Genomic DNA, 27808 nt, shown 5'->3' with positions numbered 1-27808 from the left:
GGGTTCAAAAAGGTAACTTGAGAAATTCCGCTCTTGTCTCTGAAAAGTCTTTACGGTGCCTCTCGCTTCTGAAAAGTTCCTCTTCAGAATTCCTGTGCCCATCGGGCCATGAGAAGTTGCGTGTGTTTGTGTCTTGTTTTTTTGTTTAAATGAATCAGAAGCGAAGAGGCCGATTTGGCACGAAGTGCTGCTTGGGGGTGGGGAGAACAGACCTCCCCCCGCCCCGCACACGCTTCTTCCCCTGCTCGCTTGGGCTTTACCTGCAGCTTCCGCTCCCTGCGGAGAGACGCTTCACCTCCAGAAGGAAGAGCGCAGCAGGGGCTTCGATCGAGGAAGGGTGCGGGGAAAGGCGCGCGGCGGCAGGAGGCTGCCACGGCCACTGGGGCTGGGGGCGCAGGGGGCCCAGCGGACTCGGCGCGCCCAGTCCTTCCAGCTCACCTCCGCATCTCTCTCTCTCTCTCCACCCGCCCTCCTCCCAATGGCTTCTCCCGGGGACCCTCTGCCTGAAGGTAACGTCCGCCCGCTTTGTACGTGGCGCTCGCCTGCGTCTGACTGGCGGGAGAGTGGCGGGCTGCGCGTCTTTTGTGGCCCAGAGCATGTGGGCTGTGGAGGGCGAGGGTGGGGACTGGGCAGAGCAGAGCAGGGGAGGCGGGACCCGGCCGTGTCCGCAGGGGCTGACGGGCGGACACGCGGGGTGGACACTGATCCGCCCACCGCGCGTTCGCTCAGCCAGGGGGCCGCTCTTGTAGCACGCTGAGGCGAGGAGGCGAAGGCAGCCATAGCTCCGCCACCGAGCCCCTCTCTGGCGCTCGGGGTGTTGTCGTCGCCAGTTTTGCAGGGGTGATTTGCTGCTTCTCTTACCCCACCGATCACCGCGAGGCACCGGGTAAGCCCTACGTGGAGTAGTTCCATTGAAATGAATGGAAGTTAAGTTAGTAGCGACTAAATTAAGTCCCATTCGTTTCAGGTGTACTACTCCCAAGTAGGACTTAAGTTGGGTTTGAGCCATCGTTTCTCACCGAATTCGAAGTCCGGCTACTCGGACCTGTTGCCGAAAGAGTTTACACGCGCACGAGTTGGGTCCAGGCATCCCCGCCCGCCCTCGTTTTTCTGGAGCACCTCAACCTCAAAGGACTTGATGAATCATTCACTCAAACGCGAAATAAATTAAGCCCTCCAGCATCCTTCTGAAGTGCAGCAAAATTGCTGCGAAAAGTTGCCTTATCCTGTAACTTTTGCAAATTCCTCACTATATCCTTCAGCAAGAACAAATTTCTACCTGTCCCAGGTGTAATTTGGCTTAGAAAAGCCTTTCAAATTAAACGAGAACAAGAATATGGTTGTATAGGTCATGCGTTTCAGGCAAAGGTGACCAGCAACACTTTTTCTTTTCCTCTTGTAAAGGAGGACCCAGTTTGAAATGCAGGATAACCACACTCCTTTTGCTTTATTAAAAACCGAAATGCTAGTTCTAATGGAAATGTGAAGCACTTCTGTTTTGTGTGCCTCATGGTGGGGTTCCTAAAACATGCAGCTCAATCATATCCAGGTTTGGTCTGAATTAAGTCCAATGATTGAAACAGGACTTTTCATTTCAGCATTTATAGGATTGCAGTAGGCTACTCCATTGAATTCAATGAGATTTAGAGCTGATAAGACCATAAGGTTTGATCCTAGGCAGCTATACTTGAAAGTAAATCCTATTGAAATCAAGGGTATTTCTCAAGTTACGTCTTATTTGGGGTCTTAGGCCAGATTTACACAGTGTGTCAAATCATTATGAATGTGGAATAAAAAGCAGGAAATAACATGATGAAACGGTATATGGAATGCGGATTGTGCCCCAACAGTTATCAATGCACTTAAATACTGCAATAAAGCAGAAGTGTAGAAATATATTGAGAAACATCTCTGTCAAACTTTTCATCAAATGCTAAAAAATTGTCCTGAAGTTTGTTTTCATGATTTTTAGAAGGAGAGTATTTAGCTTAAAATGGACCATGAAGAATGAAGTTTAGAAGATGCAATTTAGGTTGGAAGCTAAATACTACTACTCTTCCTTATTCATTGCACAGCAGAGACAAAATGAAGGTAGAAAAAGTACACATGTTCACTTAGCTGTTGTCTAACCAGAGAAAGAATGCATTAATAATTGAGCTGGGGAAAATATGTCTAGTCTTTAAAGTTAGTAATTCTTTGAGGGTTTAAAAATCATTCTGCAAGTCTCATGGTGATGTCCAAAGGCAAAATAAGATTTATATAATTACATCTTGGAATGGTAATGAAGCGGATAAATTACAATCTGTTGCACTCTAATTTTATATTTTTATATTAAAAAATCCTTATCCAAGTCTGAGGGAAGTCAAATGGCTTTTTTGCACGCACAACCCACCCACCCCTTAGAAAGATCTTAAACAATACAGGAGGGACCATAGCTCAGGAATAGAATGCATGTTTTTGCATGCAGAACGTCCCAGGTTCAATTCCCCACTATTGCCAGTTTAAAGCATCAGAGAGCAGTCTATGGGAGAGACGTCTACCTGAAATCACAGCCAATCAGAATAGATCCCATTGGTTCAATAAAAAATATTCTGCCCCAGTAAAAGGAACCTTTTATGTTCCAAGGTATGGAAAACATGGAATTCCTGATAATTAATTTTTAATTTGTAAAATAAAACAACACAACTTGACAGAAAAGCTACTGTAACTTATGGGCCAGGGATCCTTACAAAGGGCTAGTGAATCTCCTCCCATTTGAGGATCTTAGAAAAGCAGTAATGATCCTTGGCCTCCTGTTTATTAAAACTTTTCTAATACCATTAAGGTGGAGCCATATTTCAGCTTCAACTAGCAACAAGGAATAAGATGTTTGGGAAAACATCCAGGACTTTCAGCATTTTTCAGTGATCCTTATCTATCCATTCTGGTTTTTGAGTTGGCTGTCAGAACTTTAGATTGGTTTGATAGGATAATCATGGGACTTCTTTGATAAGCTCTCAGTTACTCCAACTTAGAAAAACACCCTGTCATTCTGAAGGATCATACAGAATTAACACAAATGAACATACATCCTAAATCACAATATACAGCAGATGCCCAGTTACCTAATGTTTTGGAGATTTTAAGTGAGAACAAGACACATCAAAGTCAGTGGGGTTTGCATTCAAGTTAATATGCACAGGGTTTGGGCTGTTCATTTGCCAAAGCAACAATTTGCTATTTTTTATTTTCTTTGGCATTTAGGCCTGGTCTTGGAGCTAGTTTAATCAATGAGCAGGGCCCATGGTACATTCCTCATGGGAAAGAACCACTTCAGATAAGCGTCTGAGGGGACCACCTATTATTGAAATCTCCCTGTTCATGTAGCGTTAACACATGCAAAGGGAAAACTTCTAGTCTTCTTCCTAAATATATATATATATTTATTACACCCTTTCTCCAAGGAGCCTGGGGTAGTGCAGACAATGATTTCTCTTTTTAGCATCACAACAACTCTGTGAGGGAGGCTGAGAAAAAATAACTAGCCTAGGTAACTCAGGCTGCAGTCCTATGCACATGTATTTGAACATACTGTAAACATGCTATGCATAAGATTTTTGACTGAGTGGGGATTGAAACTGGGCTTACCCAGGTCACAATGCATCATTAGAAGGAAGCCCTCTCCCCAACTATCTGCAGCCATAGATGTTGCTATGGGGAAGAGGAGATGCACAGTTAGGGTGTTGCTTTGTTCAGCAATACATTCCTGGTTGGGGCAACAATAGTTTATGAAGTACTGAGAGATTTTAAAGGTCTTCTACTGACCTTTGTAAAGATATAAAACATGATCCAACCATGGTTAAGAATTTTTAAGGCTAATTGATTTCAGTGTAAGAAATTTAACCATTAAATTAGTAGGATTAATCTTGGCTTCCTTTGGGTGGACTGTACCCATAATTACAAAAAATATATATCATTAATATTTTACATAATAGCTACACCCAGGATGGTATATATGCTAATAAAAGTCTGTAGAGCACCTGCCTTGCATATAGAAGGTCCCAGGTTCAATCCCTGGAATCTCCAGAAAGGGCTAGGAAAGAATCATGCCTGAAATCTTGCCAGACAGTTTTGAACAATACTGGGCTAGATGGACCAATGGCCTGATTCAGTATAAAGCAATGCCATATGATCCTATATAGCAAATCCTGGAATCCATATTTTAAGAACCAAATAATTCTGGATGATAGTTTGATCTCCCATGATCCTATATAGCAAATCCTGGAATCTCTTTTAAGAACCAGATAATTCTGGATAATAGCTTGATCTCCCATGATATATAGCATGGGAGTTTAGCTTGACATTATGTTAGAATTGCAAAAATTAAGATATGGATGAATACATATCTAGTTTCCCAGTTTGGATATTATGGAAAAGTATGGGCTAAGAAACTAGGAAATCTTTGCAAAAGTTGAGCACATGAGAGGAAGAGAACAGGAATGATGAGGGCTTGTTCTTGGTCCTTATTAGACTTGGTTTATTAGACTAAGATTGTTGAATGAATGAATGAATGAATGAATGAATAAGTTTATTACGGTATGACAACCAGCACTAAGATTGTTAGGTCTGTACCATAAGTGTTTCATTCTTGGCCAAAACCATTTGTGGAGGGGGGGAATATGTCAATAAGATTTTTATTATTATTAAAGATCAGAATGTGAAACATATTTTTGTATTACAAATTGACATTTGTCTAGATGCGTTATGTATTTTTCATGGTAACGCAATTAAAGTGACATGAGATGTTGAAGAACATAAATTAAAGCCCTTCTTTGTTTGTTTCCAGCAGATCAGGCAGCTAAAGAGCCAGTAGAAGATACTGACCCTAGCACTTTATCTTCAGAAGAAGTATGTAGTTTGCTGTATTTTTTTGTAGTGTAAATGTAATAGTTAATTCAGTTGTTAAAAATATTAGTTACCATTTCATACTCACAGAACAGGATCATAAATCACTGGATGTTATTGACCAAAATGAGAAACATGGCCACCTGGTATTTTACTGTGTGGCCTCCACAAATATTTATTTATACCACGGGTAACTCATAGCCTTCCAGATGTCTTCACCTACAGTTCCTATCATCTCTCACCATTGGATGTGCGGGCCAGGGCTGATGGGAGTTATAGGCCAAAACATCTGGGGGGCCAGAAGTTGCCCACCCTTGATTTAGGCCAGTGGTTCCCAAAGTGGGCAGTATTGCCCCCTTGGGGGTGGTGGGATTGCATAGGGGGGCGTTAAGAGGCAAAGGGACGGCAGGGGGCGCTAACAGGGGGCATTAACAGGCAAAGGGGCAGCAGGGGGCGTTCGAGGTGGTCTCTCCAGAAGGTCCTAAAACCCAGGGACCGAGCAGGAAAGAGCGGCAAATTCAGCTGCTCTCCCCACACCGCTCCTGCTCAGGAAGGACTTTCTCACTCACGCAGCCGCTCTCTCCTCCTATCTCAAGCCCACAGCGGCCCCAGCAGAAGTAGGGGGTGGGTGAAGTGCCCACAGGAGGCAGCAGAGCAGGAAACAGTGGCAAATTTAGCTGCTCTGCCCACTCCTGTCCTGCCTAGGAGGGCCTGGGGGTTCTTTCCTGCTGGAACCACCGCCGCTCCCTCCCTCCCTTGGCCAGAGCTGCTCCCTCCTACAAGCTGCCCCGGCAGACCTCTCGCGATAATTGCTGCACAAGGCGGGAGCAGCAGCCCTACGGCGGAGAGGAAGGAGCACGTGGAGGCCAGCGGCCAGCTGGCCAGCCAGCTGGGTAAGGAGCAGGACTGCTTGTGCTGCTGCAAGGTATCACCAGGCTCCCTTCCCCAGTCAGGTGTTGCAGGTTGGGGCCATCTCCCCTCTGAGCTGCTGCCCTCCTGTCCTAATCAGCCCGGCAGCTATTGTGAGGTTTGTGGGGAGGGGGGGTTGTGGAGAGAGAGAGAGAGAGAGAGATGCTGTGTGTCTGTGTGTGTGCTCCCACCCACCCCAAAATCTGGACAGGATTGGGAGGCGAAAGAAAAGGGGGAGGGAGAGAGAATTGCAATTCCCCAGGTCCTTCCTGGCTAAAGAAGATTCAGCAGCACCTTTTTTCAGAATGATTGCTGAAACAATTCCTATCTGCCCTTGCTTATTTCAGGGTGTCCAACCCCCTTTTTTTCAAGCGTTCTTTTGGTAAACATGGTATGTGTTTATCTTGTGTCACCATAAAAAACAGAGCTGCAGCACAATCCTAAGTATGTCTACTCAGAAGTAAGCCACACTGCGATCAATAGAACTTACTCTGAGGTAAATGTGCATAGGATTCAGCCTGAAAATGAAGAGAGGGTGAAGAAAAGACAGGAGAAAATGAATTGTAGAAATAGAATAGAAAGGTAACTGTGGGATATTTAACCATATTTAAAGACAATAACTACAGTAAAATTAGTGCCCCTCTACTTCAATCCCAGCCAGGTTTTCCACAGGAAAACTCTGTACCATGTGACAGATAATTATTTTAAAATTTTAATTAAAATACATTATCCTTTCCTATAACAAAATGGTGCTTACTCCTAAGTAAGTGTGTTCCAGTGAAGAAGGAAATCCTATTTGATTCCTGTATTCATGCTAGTGTGACATGATAGTTAAAGGCACAATTTTATGCATGTTTAGACAGAAAAAAGTCCTTCAACTCCTAGAATCCCCTCTAAACGCCTCTGTTTGTAGCCAGCGTGGCAGGGCACACCAATTGGATTTTGAATAAAGTATTCAATTAATTGTTACTGTTTTGAATTTTATTGTTATTATCTTCCTTGGTGATAGTTGAAAATCGCTATTCTAAATAATGATTTTTATAGTGTAGGGTAGGGGGCGCTGGGAATGAGTTTGTGGAACCAAGGGGGCGGTGACCTGAAAAAGTTTGGGAACCACTGATATAATTGTAGTAATACTTGTCTCTCCGGCACTCCTTCTTTTCTTTTCTTTTCTTTTCTTTTCGGACAGACAGAAAAGTACCCTGTTCAAGATACAGCTCTACCAAAAGGTAAGTGCAGAAAATTCTAATGGCTATTTGTAACTTAAAAACAACAAGTTTAAAATATGTAATAAAAATATGAATGCCTCTTGACACACTGAAAGTTTACATTGGATTTCTCTGCAATCCATCAGGTTTGCCTCAGCAGTGAGGACATTATCATCATCATTATTATTATTATTTTAGGAAACCCATCCTTTCACTTCCTCGACTCTACCAGAAGTGGAAGATAGTGTTTTGTTTTAAATATAAGGCATGCATGGTTGCCTTCTGGTTCCTTTTTGCAGCACATGTGGCACATACATGTACATGCACATACACAGTCCAAAATCTTGTTTGTCCCCTCCCCATCACAAACAGGGAGGAACAGTATTATTTTTAGGGGAAATTAATAGCCCATTCTTAACCATGTGTATCTAGAAGTTAATCCCATTGTGCAGTAGAGAGCTTGCAGCTGTAGTGATAGCAATGGAGGTAACAGCAGGAAGCCAGGCAGAAGGACATTTGGGTGACATCATCCCCCTGTGTTTCCTATTCCTAGTGCAACAAACCAGCAACGGGGAAGATCAGGCATCTTAGTACAGGACATCCGTGCCCAGAGCATTTGAAAGGGAGAGTTGCCCAGGAAGTCAACAAGATCTGCTGATTGCAGCATGACTTCTACGTTCAGGGTATTTCCTGGGGGCTAACACAGGAAACGGGTGACAGCAAAGGTGATAACCCCTTTTGATTACTATTTCAGGGTTAAGCAAGGATTGGATTAGATGTTCCTTGTGTTCCTTCCAACTCCACAATTCTACAATCCTTTTTATTGAATGCCTCTGGTGTGGTGGGAGGCATGGTTGGGCCTTGCCTGTATTATGAACTGTTAATGGCTCTTGGATTATTAGTAGCTGATGGTGTTAGCAGGGAATGGCGAATGTGTGGCCCCTCCAGATGTTGTTGGATTGCAGCTCCTACTGGATTGCAGCTCCTATAGCTTTCCATTGGCTATGCTAGCGAAGGCTTATGGGAGGTGCAGTCCAGCAACATCTCAGCAGCAGGGGTGGCAGGGGCACATATTCCTGATTTAGATTATAGCAACCCTCCAGTGGAATAGTAGAGTTACAGTATTTCTTGTCTCACAGTTTGTTAGTCTAACAGCTCTAACTTGTGATCGGTTTATATTGGGTTTATTAAACTATTGTTTTTGGCTCTGAGTAATTAATGATAGTTGAGAGCTAGCTTGTCTAATTCTTAAGTCGATGGTTAGACTCTTATTTGGTATTAGTTTATTAATTAACTGCCTGGACTGGATACTCTGCTTATTGGAGTATGAAAGCACTGATTATTGCCTACTTTATCTTTTTAAGTGAATCTTTAATTGAGTTTTAGCTATTGGGCAGTATAGAAATGTAATAAATGAAATGAAATCCTTGCGTCTTTGTGAAGTATAGGATGTGTTAGTGGGATTGTTACCAAAGGAGCCATGTATGGATTCTTCCATTTGGGATAACTTTAGTCTAGTGCAAGCTATTATATTGGTAGATACCAGAGACAGATCCTGTTTGGTGCTGGGCCCAAATGTTTGGAATTTCCTCCCCAAGGAAGTACACATGACCCCAGTGATATTGGTTTTGAAGAAACCTTGTATATTTCAATCTGCATCTGGTTGATGTGCTGGTTCTTGAATTGCATTTGTTGCTGCACATTAATTAGAGGATTGCTTGGAAATCTTCTTTTATGTGATTTAAAAAAAATCATTATGAACTGCCTCAGGCAGGCTATGCCCTGAAAGGTGAGTTAAAAATCTTCTTAATAAAGAATAATTTTTAAAAGAATCTTGTTACTTTTTAGTAAATGCACATAGGATTGCAACCTGGGAATCACTTTTGGTGTAACATTGAACAAGCTATGAAGTTAATTGTGTGAATGGAATTTAAAAAATAAAACTTTGCAACAATAAAAACAAAAACATTTAAAAACTATACATTTTAAAAGGCTAAATTGAAATGATGCACCCTTTACACCCTTTCTAAAGGCCTAGAGAGTTGGGCCCAATTGCCATTCTTGATGGAGCATATTCCATAGTTTGGGGGCATCTTAAAGTTGAACGGTAACAGCTAGAAATTATGCATATGATATTAGAAATTCCCTTTCCCTGAAAACTCTTATGTAAACTACTAGGGCAAGATCGATAGATTCCATTGCTCTCTACTATGATTATTTTTCCTTTCCTATTTGGAGACACCCTGACAACAGGACTATCGGAACCTATCATGCAAGGGAATTTGGTTTGTGAATGTCCTTTGGAATCTGGGGGCATTGCTAGATGGGGCAATATCCCAGGGATTGCCCTGGGATCGTCCCTGTGCGTCCACATGACGCACAGAGGATCCGGGACCAGGGAGGGATGATTCCTCCCTTTCCCCGGGATACGGCCCTACCCTTCCATCCCAATTTTTCCCATGGTCTCAAGATGATTCCGAGACCGTGGGATGTGTGGCCCGCCATTGCGGTTTTATCCCAGCACCTCGCAAATAAATGCGAGGAGCTGGGGCATGGAGCTCTGCAAGTGCTCCGTGCCCATCGGGGGTGGGGGGGAGCAGGGTCAGGGCTTTTAACAAACACACAAACTAACCTTTGCGCTGGAGTGCTCCAGCTCCTGTTGCTTTTTTAAAAAAATGGCGGCCGCAACACCCTCTTCCTCCTGGGACGTTGCACGCCATGTGTAGACAAGGGGGACCATCTTGCAATTATAAAATCGTGAGATCATACCCCTCCACCCCCCTCATCTAGACATGGCCTGGGTTTGGTGGGTATAATATCTGCATGCAGGACACAGCTAAGTTCACCAGCTGGCCTGAAGGAGGAGGAAAACAGCATGATCTGATCCTGTACCTTTTAACAGTAGCTGGACATGCAGGAGTGAGCAAATGATGCTTTTTGTGCCATTGGGATAAACCTTGCCACGGGTAAATTTCTGCAGATCAAGTGGGGGCCAGTTCAACATATGATATCTTTAAATGCAACGGGGCAAGGATGTAGCTCAGCAGGCAAATGTGGCTATGGCAGATGTTTGAGGACAGGGCTACTGCAGTGCTTTGGGTCAGGGGAGAAGTGACTAGTAGGGGTGTGCAGAGCAGTTCTACTCCTCCCCAAAATTTGGGGTGGAGCTCCGATGAGGTGATTTCCTTTCCCAAATTTCAGGGTGGCTCTGTCTCCCCGCACCATCAGGTTACCTGGCAGAAAACCACTCTGTTTTCGGAGAACCGCTCTATTATCGTCAATGGGAATTAACAAAAATGCTTACACCTCCATCATTTTTAAAGATAAAGAGATGAAGCTTGGGAACCTGGTTGCTCTTAAGTAAAAAAGTTTTTTTTTTAAAAAAAATCCCCCTCCAACCATTCCCCCCCCCACATTTCAGATGCACATCATCTTCTCTCAAGAGAGCTTGCAGAAGTTTCAGAAACTAGAAACCTTTTACAAAAATTGAAGTCCCCTATCTCCGTGCGTGGAACAAGAACACACGCACACACACAGACATACACACACACATGCTCAATAATACACAAAGGGGAGCATGGGGTGGTACTACAAGAAACAAATAAAAGCAGACAGACAGACACAGAGAAAAGAAAACCCAGCAAAGAAAGTTGGCTCTGGCTGTGTAGGGAGGGAGAGGGAGAGAGGTGTTTCTTCTAGCTCCCCCATCCCACCCAAAATTAGGTGCAACCTTTTCTCTGCTGCTGCTGGTCCTTCTGAAGTGCAGGAGAAGAAGTCGGGTGTGGGTGGTCTTGAGGCTCCACCTGCACCCTCTCTTTCAAAATGCAAGTCAAGCACCTGGCATCATTTTTCTTTGGTGGTGGAGGATCCCAGGTATGCTAGATCTTAAGAGGCTGCACCCCATTCAAGCCAGCGGTCAGTCTCAGGCTGGCAGCAGCAGCAATGCTGTGGGCAAGGCTCCTGCCTCCCGTGCCTGGAGGTGGGCTACTGGCCTCACTTGACCAGTGGGGCAAGGACAGAGGGGGCTTCAAAATGCCCCTAGGTGCTAGGGAAAACTGAAAGAAATTTCCCATTTCCAGGATGTTCAGTCAGCCTCAGCTGCATTGTGAAAGAGCAGTGCTACGGGCTCTTTTATAATTTGCAATCCCTCCCCCTAAGAAACGTTATTGGAGGGGGGATAGGGAGGAGACTGTGGCTATTGGTTAGACACAGATGTCAATCTCAAATCTACCCTTCCCTCACCCCTCAGCGTCTTCCTAATATGGAAGTGTTCAGTTAGCCATCCTTCAACATGAAATGAGCCCTCACATGGCCTAAAAGTCCTTTGGATGCCTACAGATCCATTCGGGGCTCCAAACAATCTTCTAACCGCACTATGCGGGTTTATGGCTGTTTTGAAACTTCCCCCTAACTGCACTGTGATTTCGGAGGTCTGTTGGAGGTCTATCGGATCCCCAGATTTTCTGTGCGGAGTGCAGACCCCTAGTGACTAGTGTAACAGGCAGTGGTGATTCCTCTCTTGCTTGGTGCATGTGCAGGGGCTTTTCATTCATTGCTTCTTTACTGTGGGAAGCAGTAGCAGCTGATGCTGTCCTCAGGTTAGTCGCTTCTGTAATCCCAAGTATGTAGAGCTCCAGGCAAGTCATCACTGGTTCTGCTGAGTCTGATATGTGGAGCTGCGTGGCTTACATGCCAATTTCTTTCTTCCCCTGACATGTAGCTCAAATTGCCGTTCCTGGTCTTTCTTAATTTTAGAAAACAATGTTTTGATCGAGAAGGCTGAACGTGACTAACATTTCAGAATGTTTGTCTTTTAGATGAGGAGTACCAAACAGAAAAAGTGACGTTGGAAATAGCATCTATTAACATTAGGAGCCTAACGTCAGATTCGGGCCTGATACAACAGGTAAACAAAACACGGCTAAACCATCATGTTAGAAGATTCGTTGATGCATAAAGCGTAAGACTTTGTGGATACTAGCAACGCTACTTTAGTGTGGGAACTTCCACTGGAAGTGTTACTTCAGTCTGACATGCAAAATTGGGAAGGAGATGAGGCATCACCGTAAAAGAGTCCCCAACCTTGGTCACTGTCATCCATGACTCTGAAGGTGGGCCTACCCTGAGAGAGCCTTCAGTTAAAGACTTAACAGATGGCCAGTTCCATATGAGAGCAGGTGGTCCTAGAGGAAACCTGAACCCTCACTGTTCAAGGCTTTATGTCGATCCAAGCCAGCAATTGTTCCTGGAAAAGAACTGGCAGCCAGTGAAGTGGTGTCATCTGAGGACTCTGCCTGTTCACTGTCCCCTTTCCCCTTAACGGTTGCTGCAGTCTACTGTGTGCTCTGGCTGTTACACTGCATGCATCTGAGCTGTGATTCTGCAAGGCAAAGGGGCTCATGAGTATTTGGCCAGCCATGGCTGGTGTAGAGAGTCTTTCCTCTGTCAACAAAGAGCTTCCCTGCATGTGTGAGGGAGTGCTTCCCCTGTGGGCGGAGAGGGGGGACACTGCTTCCCACTGTGTCAGAGCGCTAGAGCAATATAATTCAGGCCAGACACATATTCCCTATAGTAAAGTGGGTGGGATGGGGGAGAAATGGGAGGTGTTCGTTGCTGTGATACTTTATAATAGCCTTCCCCAATCTGGTGCTCTCCAGATGTGTTGATTGCAATTTTACCATGCTGTCTGGGGATGAAGGGAGTTGTAGTCAAACACATCTGGAAGCCACCATGTTGGGGAAAGGTTGCTTTATAACATGGTTGGCACTTTCCCTTGTTTACCTGTATGGGGTGCTCTTTCCTGGTACCTCCTGTTGTTGTTGGAGTGGAGTAGTATTGGCTATGTGTGTCTGGAGTCTTAAGGCAACGTACCTGTTAGGATGCTAGGCAAAGAAAGGTTAGCAACGTGATCAAGTTCCTAAGAATTACTAGAGATGGTTTATTTAGGGTCCCCTCTTAATGCAAAGTGTCCCTTCCCCATCATTTCCTTCACCAGTTTCTCCTTGTTAGTTCCATGTGTGCATAACTGTAGTTCAGTGGCTGTTGTTCAGTGGTAGAGCATCTGTTTTGCATGCATAAGGTCTCAGGTTCAATTCCCAGCATCTCCAAATAAGGGTAGAAATACGCCTGCCCGAAGTCCTGGAGAGCCTCTGCTAGTCACTGTTGATCGTACTCCCCTAGACAGACCAATGATCAAACTCAGTATAAAGCAGCTTCCTCTTTTCCTATGACATTAGGCCCAAGAAACATAACTCCTTATCATATTTCCTCTCATTTGAGTTGTGATTTCCCAGGGAAGGGGGAAATGGTGGTGATGGTCTGTTGAGTTGCACCATATCCTATTGGGGGGAGGTTTGTTGGCTTCAAAAGCATGTATCTCCCATTGAGGTCAATGGGAAGGATTTTTTGTGCACTATGTGTCAGGCTAGTGAAGAGTTGCCTGTCCATGGTCTGAAGTATAGGATATGATGGGCCTGTTCACACAATTGTGAAGGGGGAAATAAGCCATGGTGGTTTATTTCATGCTGGTGGGTGGGGATTTGCATAATTAGCCTTGCCGGTATGACTTGCTATGTCATGTGAACTTATTGACGGTGGTTTGTTGCGTGGTTAATAGACCACCCCAGAACCCTATAACAGCCCATGGTTTCTGGTTGGCTGGTTAACCACAGCAGCAAGTCACATTTGGTGCATTTGCACAACAAGGCAAGCTGTGCCAGGAAGGGTAATTATACAAATTCACCTGGCATTTGCAGTAGGGAAGATAAGCCACTGTGATCATACAAACCCTGTCAGTGTGTCTTTCTCTGCCTGCTGCCCACAGCTCTGCTCTAGTTTGGCCATTCTGGCACTATGTCGTCACAGGTGGAAGAGTTCCACCAATGAAGTGTTCTCCTGGTGTACCTGAGGTATTCCACCAGTATATCTTTCAAGCCAGTGACATATCTTGAGTTCTGCTGGTGTAGCAGTGCTTTGGACAATAGCTCCTGAACCAGCAGAACTCAAGAACGGGATTGTGCCTTTAATGAAATCTCTTGGTCAAACACTGTATCATATTAAATTGAAATTCAGCTTACAACTATTTTTTTTAAAAAAAACAACGCAGACAAAAAAGAAGTTGAACATATTCCTCCATACAAATGTTCCACTGTATATAGATTTGCAGAAGCCATGTTTTGCCTTTAGGGTTTACTGGTTTTTCTCATCTTCCATCACATGCAAGACAATTTGTAGTTTTGTCTGGTCTTGCAATTTATTAACAGGTAATAAAAAAAAGTCTTGTTAAATGACAATACTTTATAGCTAGTACTTTTACAGTATTTATAGTACACTGGATAGTGTGCACTAAAATGGACACAACCTGAAGGTGATAGTTTTACCCTTTCATTCTATTGTATAGTACTTCTGCCTAAAAGTTAAGGAGGTTTGAAGAGGCAACAGATGAGAATTATAATACAGAGGGGGGAAATAGAAACATTATTTTTTGCATTTTTATTTATTTATTTATTTATTTATTTATTACATTTCTATACCGCCCAATAGCCGGAGCTCTCTGGGCGGTTCACAAAAAATAATTTAATTTTTGTAGCTATGTTTTAATCACCTTGTGAATCTATTTGAAGGGTGGGGTATAAATTCACATAATGAATATCTGAGAATCTTAGAATAGTAGAGTTGGAAGGGGCCTACAAGGCCATTGAGTCCAACCCCCTGCTCAATTTAGGAATCCACCTTAAAGCATCCCTGACAGATGGTTGTCCAGCTTCCTCTTGAATGCCTCTAGTGTGGGAGAGCCCACAACCTCCCTTGGTAACAGGTTCCATTGTCGTATTGCTACAACAACAGAAACTGCTGTTGTACAGATAATTGCAAGTGGGGAAAAATATTTTAAAACATGAAGGGCCAAAATGCAGCATGAATGCCACAAATGATGTAGGCAGGTGGGCTGTGTGGCATGCCATGCAGGAAGTCTATGAGCCCCATCAATTCAGTCCTACCTACGATTCCTACACTGCACTGCTTGGTGCCTGCTGCCTGGCTTAGTAGACTAATAACTAAACTGCTGCCAGGGGATGATGACAAATGTACTTCAGTGCAGCCTTCTCCAATATGGTGCCCTCCATTGGCTGGGAATTATGGGAGTTGCGGTCCAACGCATTGCATACTGCTATGATCTTGTAAAATGCTTTCTGAAATAGGAAGCCACCGCTGGCTTCAAAGAACTCTTCTAGTTTGGTACTACCATGTAAAACGGAGCCAAGCCAAGTCTGATCCCCTTTCACAGTTTGTTCTGAAATGCCGATCCAGCACACAGTACATTCATTTTTATCCAGCTTTAGGTTTATTTTTCCCATTCAATGTACTCTCGTTGGTATGTTTCAAAGACTTGGGTTGGTCAACTCCATTTGATCATAGTAAGCAGATTAATTTTGGACGCTGTATTTGTAAACAGGATTGAGCAAAGTGAGCCAACAATGCATATGACTTTGGAAGACAGGGTTGAATCCCATTACACTTTGCTAGGTGTTGCTATTCCCAGTCACATGGACAATTCCTCTTCCTTTAAAGTAGAGTTCCATCTGGGTTTTACTCCTGTATTATAGGAATGATACTTGCTACCTTCAACAAAGTGGGCAATGCCTGTTATTTGTTGCCTAGCGCATGGCTTCTGAGGAAAAATTGCACTACTTGTAGCTTTCTAGAGGCTTGTATCTGATTGCTGCTGGAAAACGGAATGCTAGATTAGAGGGGCCCTTTGTCTGATCCAGCAAGGCAGTTTTCAGTGGAGAAGTGATTCCTATAGATTTTTGAGGCAATCCACAGAAAGGCAGTCTAGAACTCTTAAGTTTTCCAAGCAGCCTCCTACCCATATGTGGGAACTGCAGCGTAATATTGCAGCATGGAATATTGTTGCTCACTGTTCAGCCAGTCAGGTATGCCCTCATCCATGATATTCCATTCCATTTTCTCCTCCCATCCCATTTTGCATTTCTTTTCCTGCAACAATCAGCATTCTGTGGCTGTTGAGCAGATTCAGCACTCTTTGGGCTGCTTTGGGGGTCCAACCTCCCCTTAGGGATTTCCCCTCCTAAAGATTGTTTTATATTTTTGCATACCTCAGGGTTCCCCAAATCTGCTAATAATGTGCTTCTTGTACGTGGGTGGCACCATTTTGGCTGAACTTCAGAAACAGAGAACAACACTGAAGTTATGGTGAAGTTCTGACTCTATGACCCAGTTTGCACAAACTGTGACAAATCAATCCATGATTTGCTGTTGTACATAGGGCTCCATATGCAAGATGGAGGCGCTGTCAGAGGTCCTTCCATGACATTTGAATCCAGACACAATGGCTGGGTTCACACAACACGACAACTCATATTCAGTCCATATTCAAGGTTGAGTATGGGCTCAGTGCGGTTTGTTGAAATTTATTTATTTATTTATTACATTTCTATACTGCCCAATAGCTGGAGCTCTCTGGGTTGTTGTGTTGTATGAAACCAGTGGCATTAACAAACCATGGTTTGTGAACCATAAGGAGAACCCATGGTTTGTTGTTGGGTTGTGAACTGAGTTGTCAGTTGCAATTGAGCTAACACCATGGTTTGTTAGCACAATTGGATTCACACAACACAACAACCCATGTTTCAAGAACAATCCATGGTTCAATGACAACCGACACTCCGCGCATATACAACCTTGAGTTGTCATGTTGTGTGAACTAGACCTGTAGGTTAATTGTGGGTTAAAGAACTCATAGTTAATCCATGGTTTATTCTTAGGTTAACTGTGGGTGTTTAATCCACAATTAATCCATAGTACTGTAACCTTCTTTGTTCTCATGTAAAATTTTCTCTACCAACACCATATTCCAGCCTCAAATTTGGATATCAGCTCAGCAACATTTTCAAGGATTGGAATGAGAAGGCCCTAGATAAATAGCATTTGGGGGTGATACAGCTCTGATTTTTAAAAAATAAATAAAGCTAAATTATGTAACACTGAAAAAGAGAAACCCCTTGAGGGAAAAGCCTCCAGATGGAAGTATACCAACTCTTTCTATTTAGCATGTAACATTTAAGTTTTGGATTATAGCAGAGACAAGGATAATACGTCAGTATTACAGAAGCACTGAGTACAGCGCAGTGAATACAGAATATAAATGGTTTCATTTAACATAAAGCTGTGGGGCATTCTGCCTGCCTTCTCTTCCCCCGCCCCCCCCAACTTCTGATCATCCCCAGAAGACAGATTAGATGTTATGTGCATAGTTGCCATGGCCATGCCACATAAATTATCTATGTAGCTTATATGGAATGGATTTACTGCTGCAGCTAAGTGTAGGTCGGTAAAGGTGTCGGGTTACAACGTATTATACAACTACATAGTTTACCTGTATTTGCATGCTCCGCTTATGATCTTCTCCAGAGTGTTCTGTGATACTCTCAGGTGAACGACGCTATACAAAAGCCAACTGTACTTTACTGAAAATATCTAAAGGGAAAATCCCTCCTGCTTTCATCTTTAAAGCTCCAGTAAAAGGTGGGGAAAGTGCTTAATCTGGCCTTGTAGTGTTTGGATAATAGCACAAGCAGCTGCTGCTGTTGTTTTCGTATCTTTCAACCTCACCACATGCAGTTCTTCATGGCCTCAGGAATTAGGGGCCTCCCTTTGTGGCAGAATTACTCCTGAGAGACTGATCTTGTCCAGACCATTTAAGCCACCCTTCTGCAACCTGGTGCCCTCCAGACTTGGGAATGATGGGAGTTGCAGTCCAACATATCTGGAGGGCATCAGGTTGGGGAAGACCAATTTAAAGCATTGCACAAAAAGGTTCATCCCTCTTGTTAGTGAAATATCAGCCAGTTATGTATATTTCTAGGTTCAGGTTTCACTGGTTGATAAATAAAAGTGCCTATTCTTTCCTTGAGCATGACTTTAATGCAAGATTACTTTTGTTTGTAGCCAGAAGAAGATGACGACAGCCAAAGTAGTACTGGTGAATCACCTACAGGTAATGCCGTGCCTATGCCCAGAGGCGTTTAGTGCCTTGATTGCATTCTTTATTCGCAACATGATTTTTAGAACTGTCCATATGCAAGTGAATTCTCTTTATTACGTTAATTGACAAAAGAGATAGCTGTTTTATCTCAATACATCTGTGCTCTAATATAGCAAGGCTCCTTAGGGCAGATGTCAGCAAAATATTTGGGGGTTGCAGAATGAGCTTTTTAAAATGATCCTATGAAGTGGAGCCAGGCAGAAAATTAAATATGGGCTCACTTATCCACAAAACATGTTTTTGGGGTAGGTGGGTGGAATCACTCCATGTAGAAGAATCCAGGATTCTGTTCTTCTCATTGTTCCTAGGGAAGTTGCAAAATTAACCTTAACTTGAATTCTCACATGATCACTTCAAAATGGTATCCTGAGAGCACCCAGTTTATAGAGGAATTAGGCTTCTGTTTTATTCAGACAACTATAGTTCTGTGGTGGAGCAAGGGCACATGATCCGCATGCATAACAGGAGCTGTGGCTCAGCGGTAGAGCAGCTGTTTTGCATGCAGAAGATCCCAGGTTCAGTCCCCGGCATCTCCAAGTAGGGCTAGGAAAGAATCCTTTCTGAGACACTGGAGAGCCGCTGCCTGTCAGCATTGACAATACCGATGGACCAATGATTTGATTCAGCTTCCTATGTTCCGAACATCCGGGGTTCAGTTCCTGGGATCGGCAGTTTAAAAATTCTCTCATAGGAAATCTAGGAAAGACCCTTGCCTGAGATCTTGGGAAGCCTCTGCCAATGAGAGTGGACAATGCTGTTCTAGGTGGACAAATTGTTATCTCAGTAGAAGGCAGCCTGATATGCCTATAGGCTTCTTCTGCTCTTTGTGTAGTGTAGGACTGGACAACTTGTGGCCCTCCAAATGTTGTTAGAGTGCAATTCCCATCAGCCCTAAGCAGCATGGCCAATGGTGAGGGATGATGGGAGTTACAGTGTAACAATGTCTAGAGACCCACGGTTGTAGTACATTTTTTAAAAAATTAAGAATACACATAGCTATTTCCATTTTATTTCGGAAATAGTTTGTGAAGCACAATTTTCTTCAGCATTGCAAGTATTGGTCCAGTTTGGCTGTAACGATCCTGGCTCTATAAACCATGTTTTTATATCCAGGATATGCTTTCATATCTTAATTTGGAGGGAAGGGGAATGGATGGGAGTTACAGGACAGAGGGTGTTTTTCTGTCAAAACATGCATAAGATTGTACCCTAAACCACAGTTTCCTGGTTCTAATGTCATGAGAAACTGTGGCTTAAGAAACCAAGGCAGCTTTGCTGAGGACAGGTGTGCATGAGGGTAGGGGTGGAATAAGGAGAGAGTGCATGGGCACACAGCTTAATTCTTGAGTGTTTCCAGGTAAGGCTTTTATTGTGGAATTGCCTTGCCTTGTTTATAGAATTTTACATGGGGTCCAGACATTGTTGTCTTCTATTTATAACCTTCCTGGGGTTTCCCATTGCTCTTTCCATCTTTTTTCTTACCAGAAAAAATGCACAAAAACAATCTGTTATGGAAATAATGGAATAGCTGCACAGTACTTTTTGATTGGTAGCGCTAAGGAGCCCCCTGTCTGAAAGCAAGCACCCCCAATCTGATAAACCATTGCTTATTGGGCCTGGCTCATTATGTCTGAACCAGGCCATTGAGTTTTATGTGCCACAAAGCTGATGAATAATTCCCCATTATAATTGTATTTCTAGCTCTGAAGAAACCATGTACAGAAAATGGCACCTGCTCCTTATGTATTTCTCACCCACCAACCATCAGTGACTTGCTTAATGACGAGGACTTGTTGTATATGATGAGGATAAAGTTGGATCCGTCTCATCCTACAGTGAAAAACTGGAGAAACTTTGCAAGCAAATGGGGAATGACGTATGATGAATTATGCTTCCTGGAACAGAAACAACAGAGTCCCACCTTGGAGTTTTTGTTACGGAATAGCGACAGAACTGTGGAGCAGCTGATTGACCTCTGTAAATTATATCAAAGAGTTGATATTGAGAAAATGCTGCTGAAGTGGGTGGAGAAAGAATGGCCAAAGAGAGGCCATGGAACCTATCAGAATAACTTCTAAATGAGAGAAAATGTCTTTGGTGGAAAATTGAGAGAGTAGCAGGGCTTGGTTTACTTTGCCAGTAGTGTGTGTGTGTGGATCTTTTCTTTGATAGGGAAAGGAGCCAAAAGTCCATTTTCACAACATAAAATGTTTAATATATCTGTGTACCCAACCTTTATAGTGACAAGGATGATCTGTAAATAAGAAACAGTTCAATGTCTTTTGCAGGTACCTTCAAGCTGTTGCATGCTGCTCGTAGATTTTTTCCAGGCAGCAAGAAAAGAATGACATTCACAGGACGTTGTTTAGGTTGATGGTGCAAACAGTTACTTCTGTTTGACAAACTTTAATTGTCTTTTTAATTCCTGCAATGTTTCCACTGAGAGAGGAGTTAAAGGGGATAGCACTTTGGACTCCTCTTCAAAGAAGAGTCCATACCTGGAGTTGTGAACTGTTTGTGCCTTCCCAGGTTGCCTCTGTTCACCATCAAGAAAAGAAGGCAGACCAGGCCAAAACTGGAGTATTTTCATTTGACTTCACCGAACCTGCTCATTCTAGTGGGGATATATTTTTTCTGACTAAAGTTGTATGTGAACAGTGTGGAAATAAGGCATGACCTTATGAATAACCCAATATAGAAGTACCTATGGAGTACTCTAATATAGGAGTACCAAAGAGGGGCTGGCAGCATTGGGCATCTGCGAAGGTCCACACCCCAGCACTGCCAACTCCAGAGCTCCCTGATCCTTCTACTCTCACTCCTTGCTGTTGATGCTTGTTTACCTGCTATCTCTGAATGAGGTAGCAGTGACAGGAATGAGGAGAAGGTGCAAAAGCCACTACTCCTCTCCCCCTGTCCACCTGTTGCAGACTGGGTCCAGATCAAGCGAATGGGCAGAGGCAACAGCGATGTGAAGGTGGCGCTACTCGGGGATAGATGGCCCTGAGGAAGTTTTGCCCAAAGCCCCCTTCCCCTCTACAAAAAATCTGGAGCCGATACTGGGAATATCTAATGCCCTTTACCTTTGCTCATATCAGTACTGCTTCAGGTTCACTGCTCCAGTTTTGGGTAGATTAGGATCTACTGGTAAATCACAGGATGATTTGCCATAGTGTGTAGTAAAGTGCATGAAATCAGATTGTGATGAATGAAAAGTTAATTGTTGTAGGAGGAGCATCAGCCTCCCAGATGCAGTCGGGGAAGAAGAACTCTAGTTGTTCTTAGAGGTATGTTGTTTGTTGTGAAGATGGCTGACTGTAGCTACAGGCTCTAGGCCTCAACTGTGTTTTATATTCAAATAGATCCAGTCATTCCTTAGACACTGTGTCTATTTTTAGAGGAGTCTCTATGACAACATAGATACAAGGATTTTTGACTATCTTTTTAAACAATAGCAACATCAAAAGCTTTCCTCTCCCTTCTATATTAGGCTATTAGAATCTCATAGATGTGGTTTCATCTCAGTATATGGATCATGATGGTAAGTAGCACCACCCCTTTGAGCTACCATTTTGCGTCTGGCTCCATTTGGTGGATCTCGGAGTTCTAATCAAAACAAAGCAGATCTCACCAACAGAACCTTACCCACACCTGGTTTAAAATCCTACAGTCAAAGATATTAAACCAGGTTTGGGCAGATTTCAAGTTGTCACATGTTACCTACCCCTGCTTTAGACTGAATGGATGACACAGAAAATTGTGTCAGCTTCGCTCTGTTATTGCTTCTGAAAGCTATTATCAGGAAATACATTCCCTTGACTTTTCTTCTACTATCCTCTGAGTATTAGGTGACATTCAGTTCTTTCATGTTCTGACATGCTTAATAAAAATGAATCCTGATATTTTAATGTTTGGAGCAGCCTGTGTTTGGAATCATTTAATAAATTAATTTAGGGAAAGTATTGTAAATGATATAGTCATTAAATAAATTTGTGTTGCATAAAGCAGCACCTTTAGGGTACACAATCTTGTATTGTGAGTACAAGAAATAAAATATTTAAATCACAGAGAATTATCAAAGCTCAATACTTCCTGATTATTTCAGAGTATTGCCAGTGTCTCTTTGGTTTTAGATCTTTTTGCCAGTGTCTCTATGGTTTTAGATCTTTTAACTGCTTTGAATTAAAGTGGTTAGATCTTAAATGTGGGTAATATATTAAAATGTTTTAGGAGTGATTAGATTAATTGGAATTGCTCATTCCCTGTGGCAATTAGACGAGATGTTCTAACATGTTTTCACAGACAGTTTGAGAACTAGTGTTAGAGAGCAGACTGTTACAAAGCATTTAACTCTACAGTGTTATAATTACAATGGCAAGATCTATTAGTAAACTTTAGTGATACTATTGACATATTCTCAGAAAGTAACTTTCAGATTAATTAGAGTTGCTTCGTGTCGTGAATATTCATTGGTTTATGCAGCACAACACAATAGAGGGCAGAGGGCCAATTCAGAGTTAAAAATCCCACATTGCAGATCAGTATAAATGTGAAATGGAAACACAGCCTGCTGGGGAATTAAATAGGGGTCACTTATTACAACTGTGCTTCCTTCAGAGCAAAGCTCATGGGAAACCATGGGTCGGGATATTTTGATTGACTTCCTGTCTCCCCACACTGACTTCACTATTCCCTTTGAGCTAAGCTGCAGCCCTCACAGTAGCTGGCGTGTGGGGGGGGGGGGATTGATTTCCCCAGCAGCCCTATATTGTCATTACAACAGCCATGTCTGTTGGCATGCAAAATTTTGGCATTGGCTGGGTCTTGAATTGGTAATTAAGACATTAGTTTTACAAAAGACTTGCTCCTCCTGGTGAAGAAGAACTGCTAGAACTGGTTTGTTGATGCAGACCAACAGGACTACTTGCACTTTTGGATGCTCCTTGGAGGTGTGGCTAGGGAAACAGTCACGATGAGCACCTGAGCTTCAAAATGCAGTATTACACCATTGCTAAACACGCTTACTTAGCAGTAACTGTTATTCAATTCACTGGGATGTACTTCCAAATAACCATGCTTGCAGTTGAAACATACCTTTTCAGAGGCTCTTGAAACCCCCTGAAAACCAGAATAAGAGCTGCTTCCAAAAGCGAGAACGCTTATTGCCAAATTCAGCTTCCAGACTGTTCTGCTAACGAAAGCGCACTTCATTTAAATGCAAGCTTTCATAGCTGTAGCATTCTACAGATTGGGTAGTGAGGCCTGAAAGTTGATTGACACCTAAGCCACAGAGTATTGCTCCTATTACTGTGCCTATTACTTGCATAAAAATAATAGGAATATATTGAATGTTTACAATACTTGTCACACTGATACATTTCCTTAATGTAATGCATCTATGTTCACAAGCTCTGTTTTGTATGTATCGTCAATCTCTGCTTCCTATTTGTTATATATTTTGATATGCAATGTTAATAGAAGAAACAAATTCTTTTCACTAGATTTTTACTGAGTGCATTGCTGTTTCTTTCCTAAGCCACAGCTATTATCATTATTTAAGAAACATTTCGATCATTAAAAAACCTCTACTAATTCAAGATATGTAAACCCTAGACTACAGTCTTAATTGACAGCACATCTTCACATAAGCAAAGACCTATGATTCAATGCACTCTGTATGTACAAGTAGTTAGGAGAGAGAAGAATTTGATAGATCATGGAAGCCTTTCTCATCCTGAAATTGTCAACAAAAGAGCCCTCTGCATTCATTATTTATTTACAACATTTATATACTGCTCAATGTCTAAACAGATTCTGGAGCAGTGAGCAATAAAACATAAAAGGAATAAACACAATATTAAACTTTTTCTTTAAAAAAATCAATAAAATCAATGGCTGATCAATTGTGGAAGGCTTGTTGAAATAAAAATGCCTTCCACAGCGACCGGAAAACAACAATAATAATGTTGGTGCCTGCCTGGCATCCAGGAGCAGGAAGTTCCGCAGAGAGGGAGCCACCACACTGAATGCACTACTCCAAGTATATTCAAATAGGGCCATAGGGCCATGTTGAACCACCAGGAGTGTCTCATCTGATTACCTCAAGTGACCAGGTAGGTTGGTAAGGAAGAAGGCGCATTCACACAGGTTGTTTTAGGCCTTGAGCCGACCATGTTATCGGTACCACTTGGGGGATGGGTTCGAATATGATTTTTTGGCAAGGTATGGATGCCTAGAGATGGAAAATATGTGATAGCAAGTCATAACTCTTTGTCTTTTGTGTGTTACCACTCCACTCCCAAGATACCTTGATGTAAATGGATTTTTTTATTATGTTTAATATTGTGACTTTTATTATTAAACATAACAATTACAGTAATTCTGATTATATAAATTAATAATTATTATAATAATAATTATGATTATAATAATAATAATTACACCAATTAAAATATATAAATGTTTTACATATTGGGGGTTCTTTTGTTCAGAGCTGGTGGTGAATGACCGTGCAGCATCATGAAGAAGACTGAAACAAGCACATCCTATCCCTCTGAGCCCCAGTGTATAATTCATTTATGGTCAAATGTCCAACCTGGAGATACGCTGACAAGCCCACAGGACTACTCATCATGGAAAATTCTGTTAGGGGCAGCTCAAGTAAGGAATCACATTCCACTGTTAGACATTGCGAGAAATGTGGAAAGCAACACAGTTCCCAAAGTATTTTACCACAGGAAGTGCAGGAGCCTGTTTACTATGAAGAGAGATGTACAGAGTATTAAGTGGAAAGCTGAAGCAAGTGTCAGTGATGATGCTGGAACGAGTGAGTGCACGAGTAAACGCTTAAACAGAAGAACATCATTAAAGTCAAATGTGTATGCTGAAAAATGTATGTTTTGTGGAAAGATAAAATGCTACAAGGGAACATCAACGTGTGAGAAATTAATCAAGGCCGCGGAGCTTAGAGTTGACAAAAGGCTTTGAGAGTGTGCAATCATTAATTGTGATTCAAAGATCTTAGCAGTTTTAGTAGGGACATAGTGGCTGCAGAAGTCCATTATCATGCATCTTGTTATAAGAACTATACAAGGGTTAAAGCAAAGGAGGAAGATCATGCATTTATTTATTTATTTAAAACATTTGTATCCCGTCCTATATCATTACGAACTCAGAGCATACAGATAAAAACATACAGTATAAAACAATAAATATGCACAGTTAAAAACAAACCATGATTCAAGTTAAAACAATAAATAATTTAAAAGCAGTTAAAACAATGTGCTAGTGAGTTTAACTTTGTTAAAAAGCCATGTTTTTACTTGGCATCGAAATGCAATCAATATTGGCGGCAATCGGGCCTCCATCGGGAGGGCATTCCACAGTCGAATGCATCTAGCATTCAAACCGATGATCACTACAAAAATATGAGAGATGAAGCACTCAGAGATAATGAACTATTTCAATACATTAGAACTGTGATTATTCCTAAAAAAGAGGTAATACGCGTCTTGTTGGCTCTGCTGCGTGCTGCTCGAGAAGGAAATTGGCATTTACATCTTACTGCCATATGCTCTATGATCCCATGGTGTTTTATTTTATTTATTTATTTATTTAATTACATTTATATACCGCCCCACAGCCGAAGCTCTCTGGGCGGTTTACAACATTTTGCGTATGACAGGATGAACTACACTAGATATCTTCCTGTATACTATGTCGAAATGACAATACTTGCAGTGAAACATCCAGAGGTACACCACAACTTCATCAACAGATGCTTTTCAGTTCAACTGTCAGATGTTAATCCATATGGACGAATTCCGGTTGATCAAGCAATAGAGGTAACAAAGACAGACTCCGGGTGGTACAACAAGGTTCAACCTCAAGCTGGGTGCTGTGAAAAGATATTACATGACAGCTGAACACAGAAGCACCTTTTGGGGTCAGATAAGGGAAATGGTTCATAACAACAGATCAGATCTCACTCACGCAGACCTACATCAGTCACGAATTGAAAAAAACGAAGATACTGTTATGAGAGCTGTTACTGGTTCAAAGCTGGATAAACCCATTTGTTGGGCCACATGATCTCATTAGTCTCTCCATGGCAAAAAAGGCATCTCAAGACATAGCATTCCACATAATGAAGGCGCACGACATAGGTGAACAGTGCTATACAGACTTCAAAATTGAGAGACTTGAGAGTAATCCACTTATTAAGAAGTTTCATGACCCGATGAAAATGAACAGACTAAAAACCTTCACTAATATGTCCAAGAAGAAGGCAGTGAAGAGCAATGGCAGGACAATCATCATGAAAGCAGACAAAGTACTATTTGGTCGAATCATTCTGACAGCACAGAATCGGAACTTTCAAATGGCAGATGTACTCTCTCATTCCTTAGGACCTTTACGATGGGCTTTAGCAACTCCAGAAGGTCAGTTGCGAAAGACAAACAAAGCTGCTTTAGCAACATACTTGCAGAAAAACGTTACCCCTGCTGAGGAAATACCTGGAAATTCAGCCACAGTGATTGATGGTATTGTTCTTGTTCAGTGAGTAAAAGGAAAGGAGTCAAACTTTGGTGAGGTGGCTATGTCTGTCTTGTTCATGGCTTTGCAGGAAGGAGTCAAAGAATCAGTGTTGTGTTTGATACGTGCAATGCGACGTCGGAGGAGGGCCTTAGATGTTGAGCGTAGTGTATGGGTAGGTTCCATCAGGTATTGTGGTTCCAAACCATGTAAGGCTCTATAGGTTAAAACCAGCACCTTGAATTGGGCTTGGAAATATACAGGCAGCCAATGCAAGTGGGCCAGAGTCGGTCTTATATGTTCCAACCTTCTAGTTCCAGTTATCAATCTGGCCACTGCATTTTGCACAAGCTGCAGCTTCTGACCCGTCTTCAAAGGCAGCCCCATGTAGAGTGCATTGCAGTAATCTAACTTGGAGGTTACCAGAGCATAGACAATTGAAGCCAGATTATCCCTGTCCAGATAGGGGCATAGCTGGGCCACCAACTGAAATTGGTAGAAGGCACTCCATGCCACCAAGGCCACCTGAGCCTCAAGTGACAGAGATGGTTCTAGGAGAAACCCCAAGCTATGAACCTGCTCCTTCAGAGGGAGTGCAACCCCATCCAGAACAGGTTGAGCACCCACCATCTGGTCAGAAGAATCACCCAATAACAGCATCTCAGTCTTGTCTGGATTGAATTTCAGTTTACGGGCCCTCATGCAGTCCATTGTTGCAGCCAGGCACCGGTTCAGCACAATCACAGTCTTACCTGTTGAAGATGAGAAGGAGAAATAGAGCTGTGTGTCATCAGTGTACTGGTGACAACGCACTCCAAAACTCTGGATGATGTTAAACAGCAAGGGGAGAACACTGACTCCTGCAAAACCCTATACTGGAGAATCCATGGGGCCAAGCAATGTTCCGCAAGCAATACCTTCTGGAGCTGACCAGCCAAGTAGGAGCAGAACCACCGCAATGCATGACCTCCCACTCCCTACTCAGCCAGTCGTTCCAGAAGGATACCATGGTCAATGGTATCAAAAGCTGGAGAGATCAAGGAGAATCAACAGAGTCACACTCCTCCTTTCTTTCTCCTGACATAGGTCATCATACAGGGTGATGAAGGCTGTTTCCATGCCAGGACCAGGCATGAAACCTGACTGAAATAGATCCAGATAATCAGTCTCATCCAAGAGTGTCTGGAGCTGGCCCGCAACCACTCGC

General features: G+C 42.7%; 1 protein-coding gene across 2 annotated transcripts; it reads left to right on the top strand.

Moving 5' to 3' along the window:
- The first annotated feature begins 459 nt into the window (after window positions 1-459).
- EDARADD (EDAR associated via death domain) lies at window positions 460-20257 on the top strand. Of its 2 annotated transcripts, none has more exons than XM_063125650.1 (6): window positions 460-509; window positions 4829-4887; window positions 6983-7022; window positions 11819-11907; window positions 17970-18018; window positions 19768-20257. In XM_063125650.1, the coding sequence occupies exons 1-6, from the start codon at window positions 479-481 to the stop codon at window positions 20142-20144; spliced, it is 645 nt and encodes a 214-aa protein (XP_062981720.1). In that variant the 5' UTR covers window positions 460-478; the 3' UTR covers window positions 20145-20257. The 2 variants fall into 2 exon arrangements, with proteins under 2 accessions (XP_062981720.1, XP_062981719.1); XM_063125649.1 differs by having other exon boundaries at window positions 479-509; window positions 4826-4887.
- Window positions 20258-27808: the final 7551 nt, after the last annotated feature.

This window comes from Elgaria multicarinata, chromosome 4, assembly GCF_023053635.1.
Source record: "Elgaria multicarinata webbii isolate HBS135686 ecotype San Diego chromosome 4, rElgMul1.1.pri, whole genome shotgun sequence".
Taxonomy (NCBI): domain Eukaryota; kingdom Metazoa; phylum Chordata; class Lepidosauria; order Squamata; family Anguidae; genus Elgaria; species Elgaria multicarinata.
This window is presented reverse-complemented; position numbering and strand designations above follow the sequence as displayed.

What these genes read in the sequence shown, in the direction of transcription:
- EDARADD (XM_063125649.1), top strand. Translation starts at nt 479, where the DNA reads ATGGCTTCTCCCGGGGACCCTCTGCCTGAAG. An exon ending in GCACTTTATCTTCAGAAGAA is followed by an intron (nt 4,888 to 6,982) that starts GTATGTAGTTTG and finishes CTTTTCGGACAG; the next exon opens with ACAGAAAAGTACCCTGTTCA. An exon ending in AGATACAGCTCTACCAAAAG is followed by an intron (nt 7,023 to 11,818) that starts GTAAGTGCAGAA and finishes TTTGTCTTTTAG; the next exon opens with ATGAGGAGTACCAAACAGAA.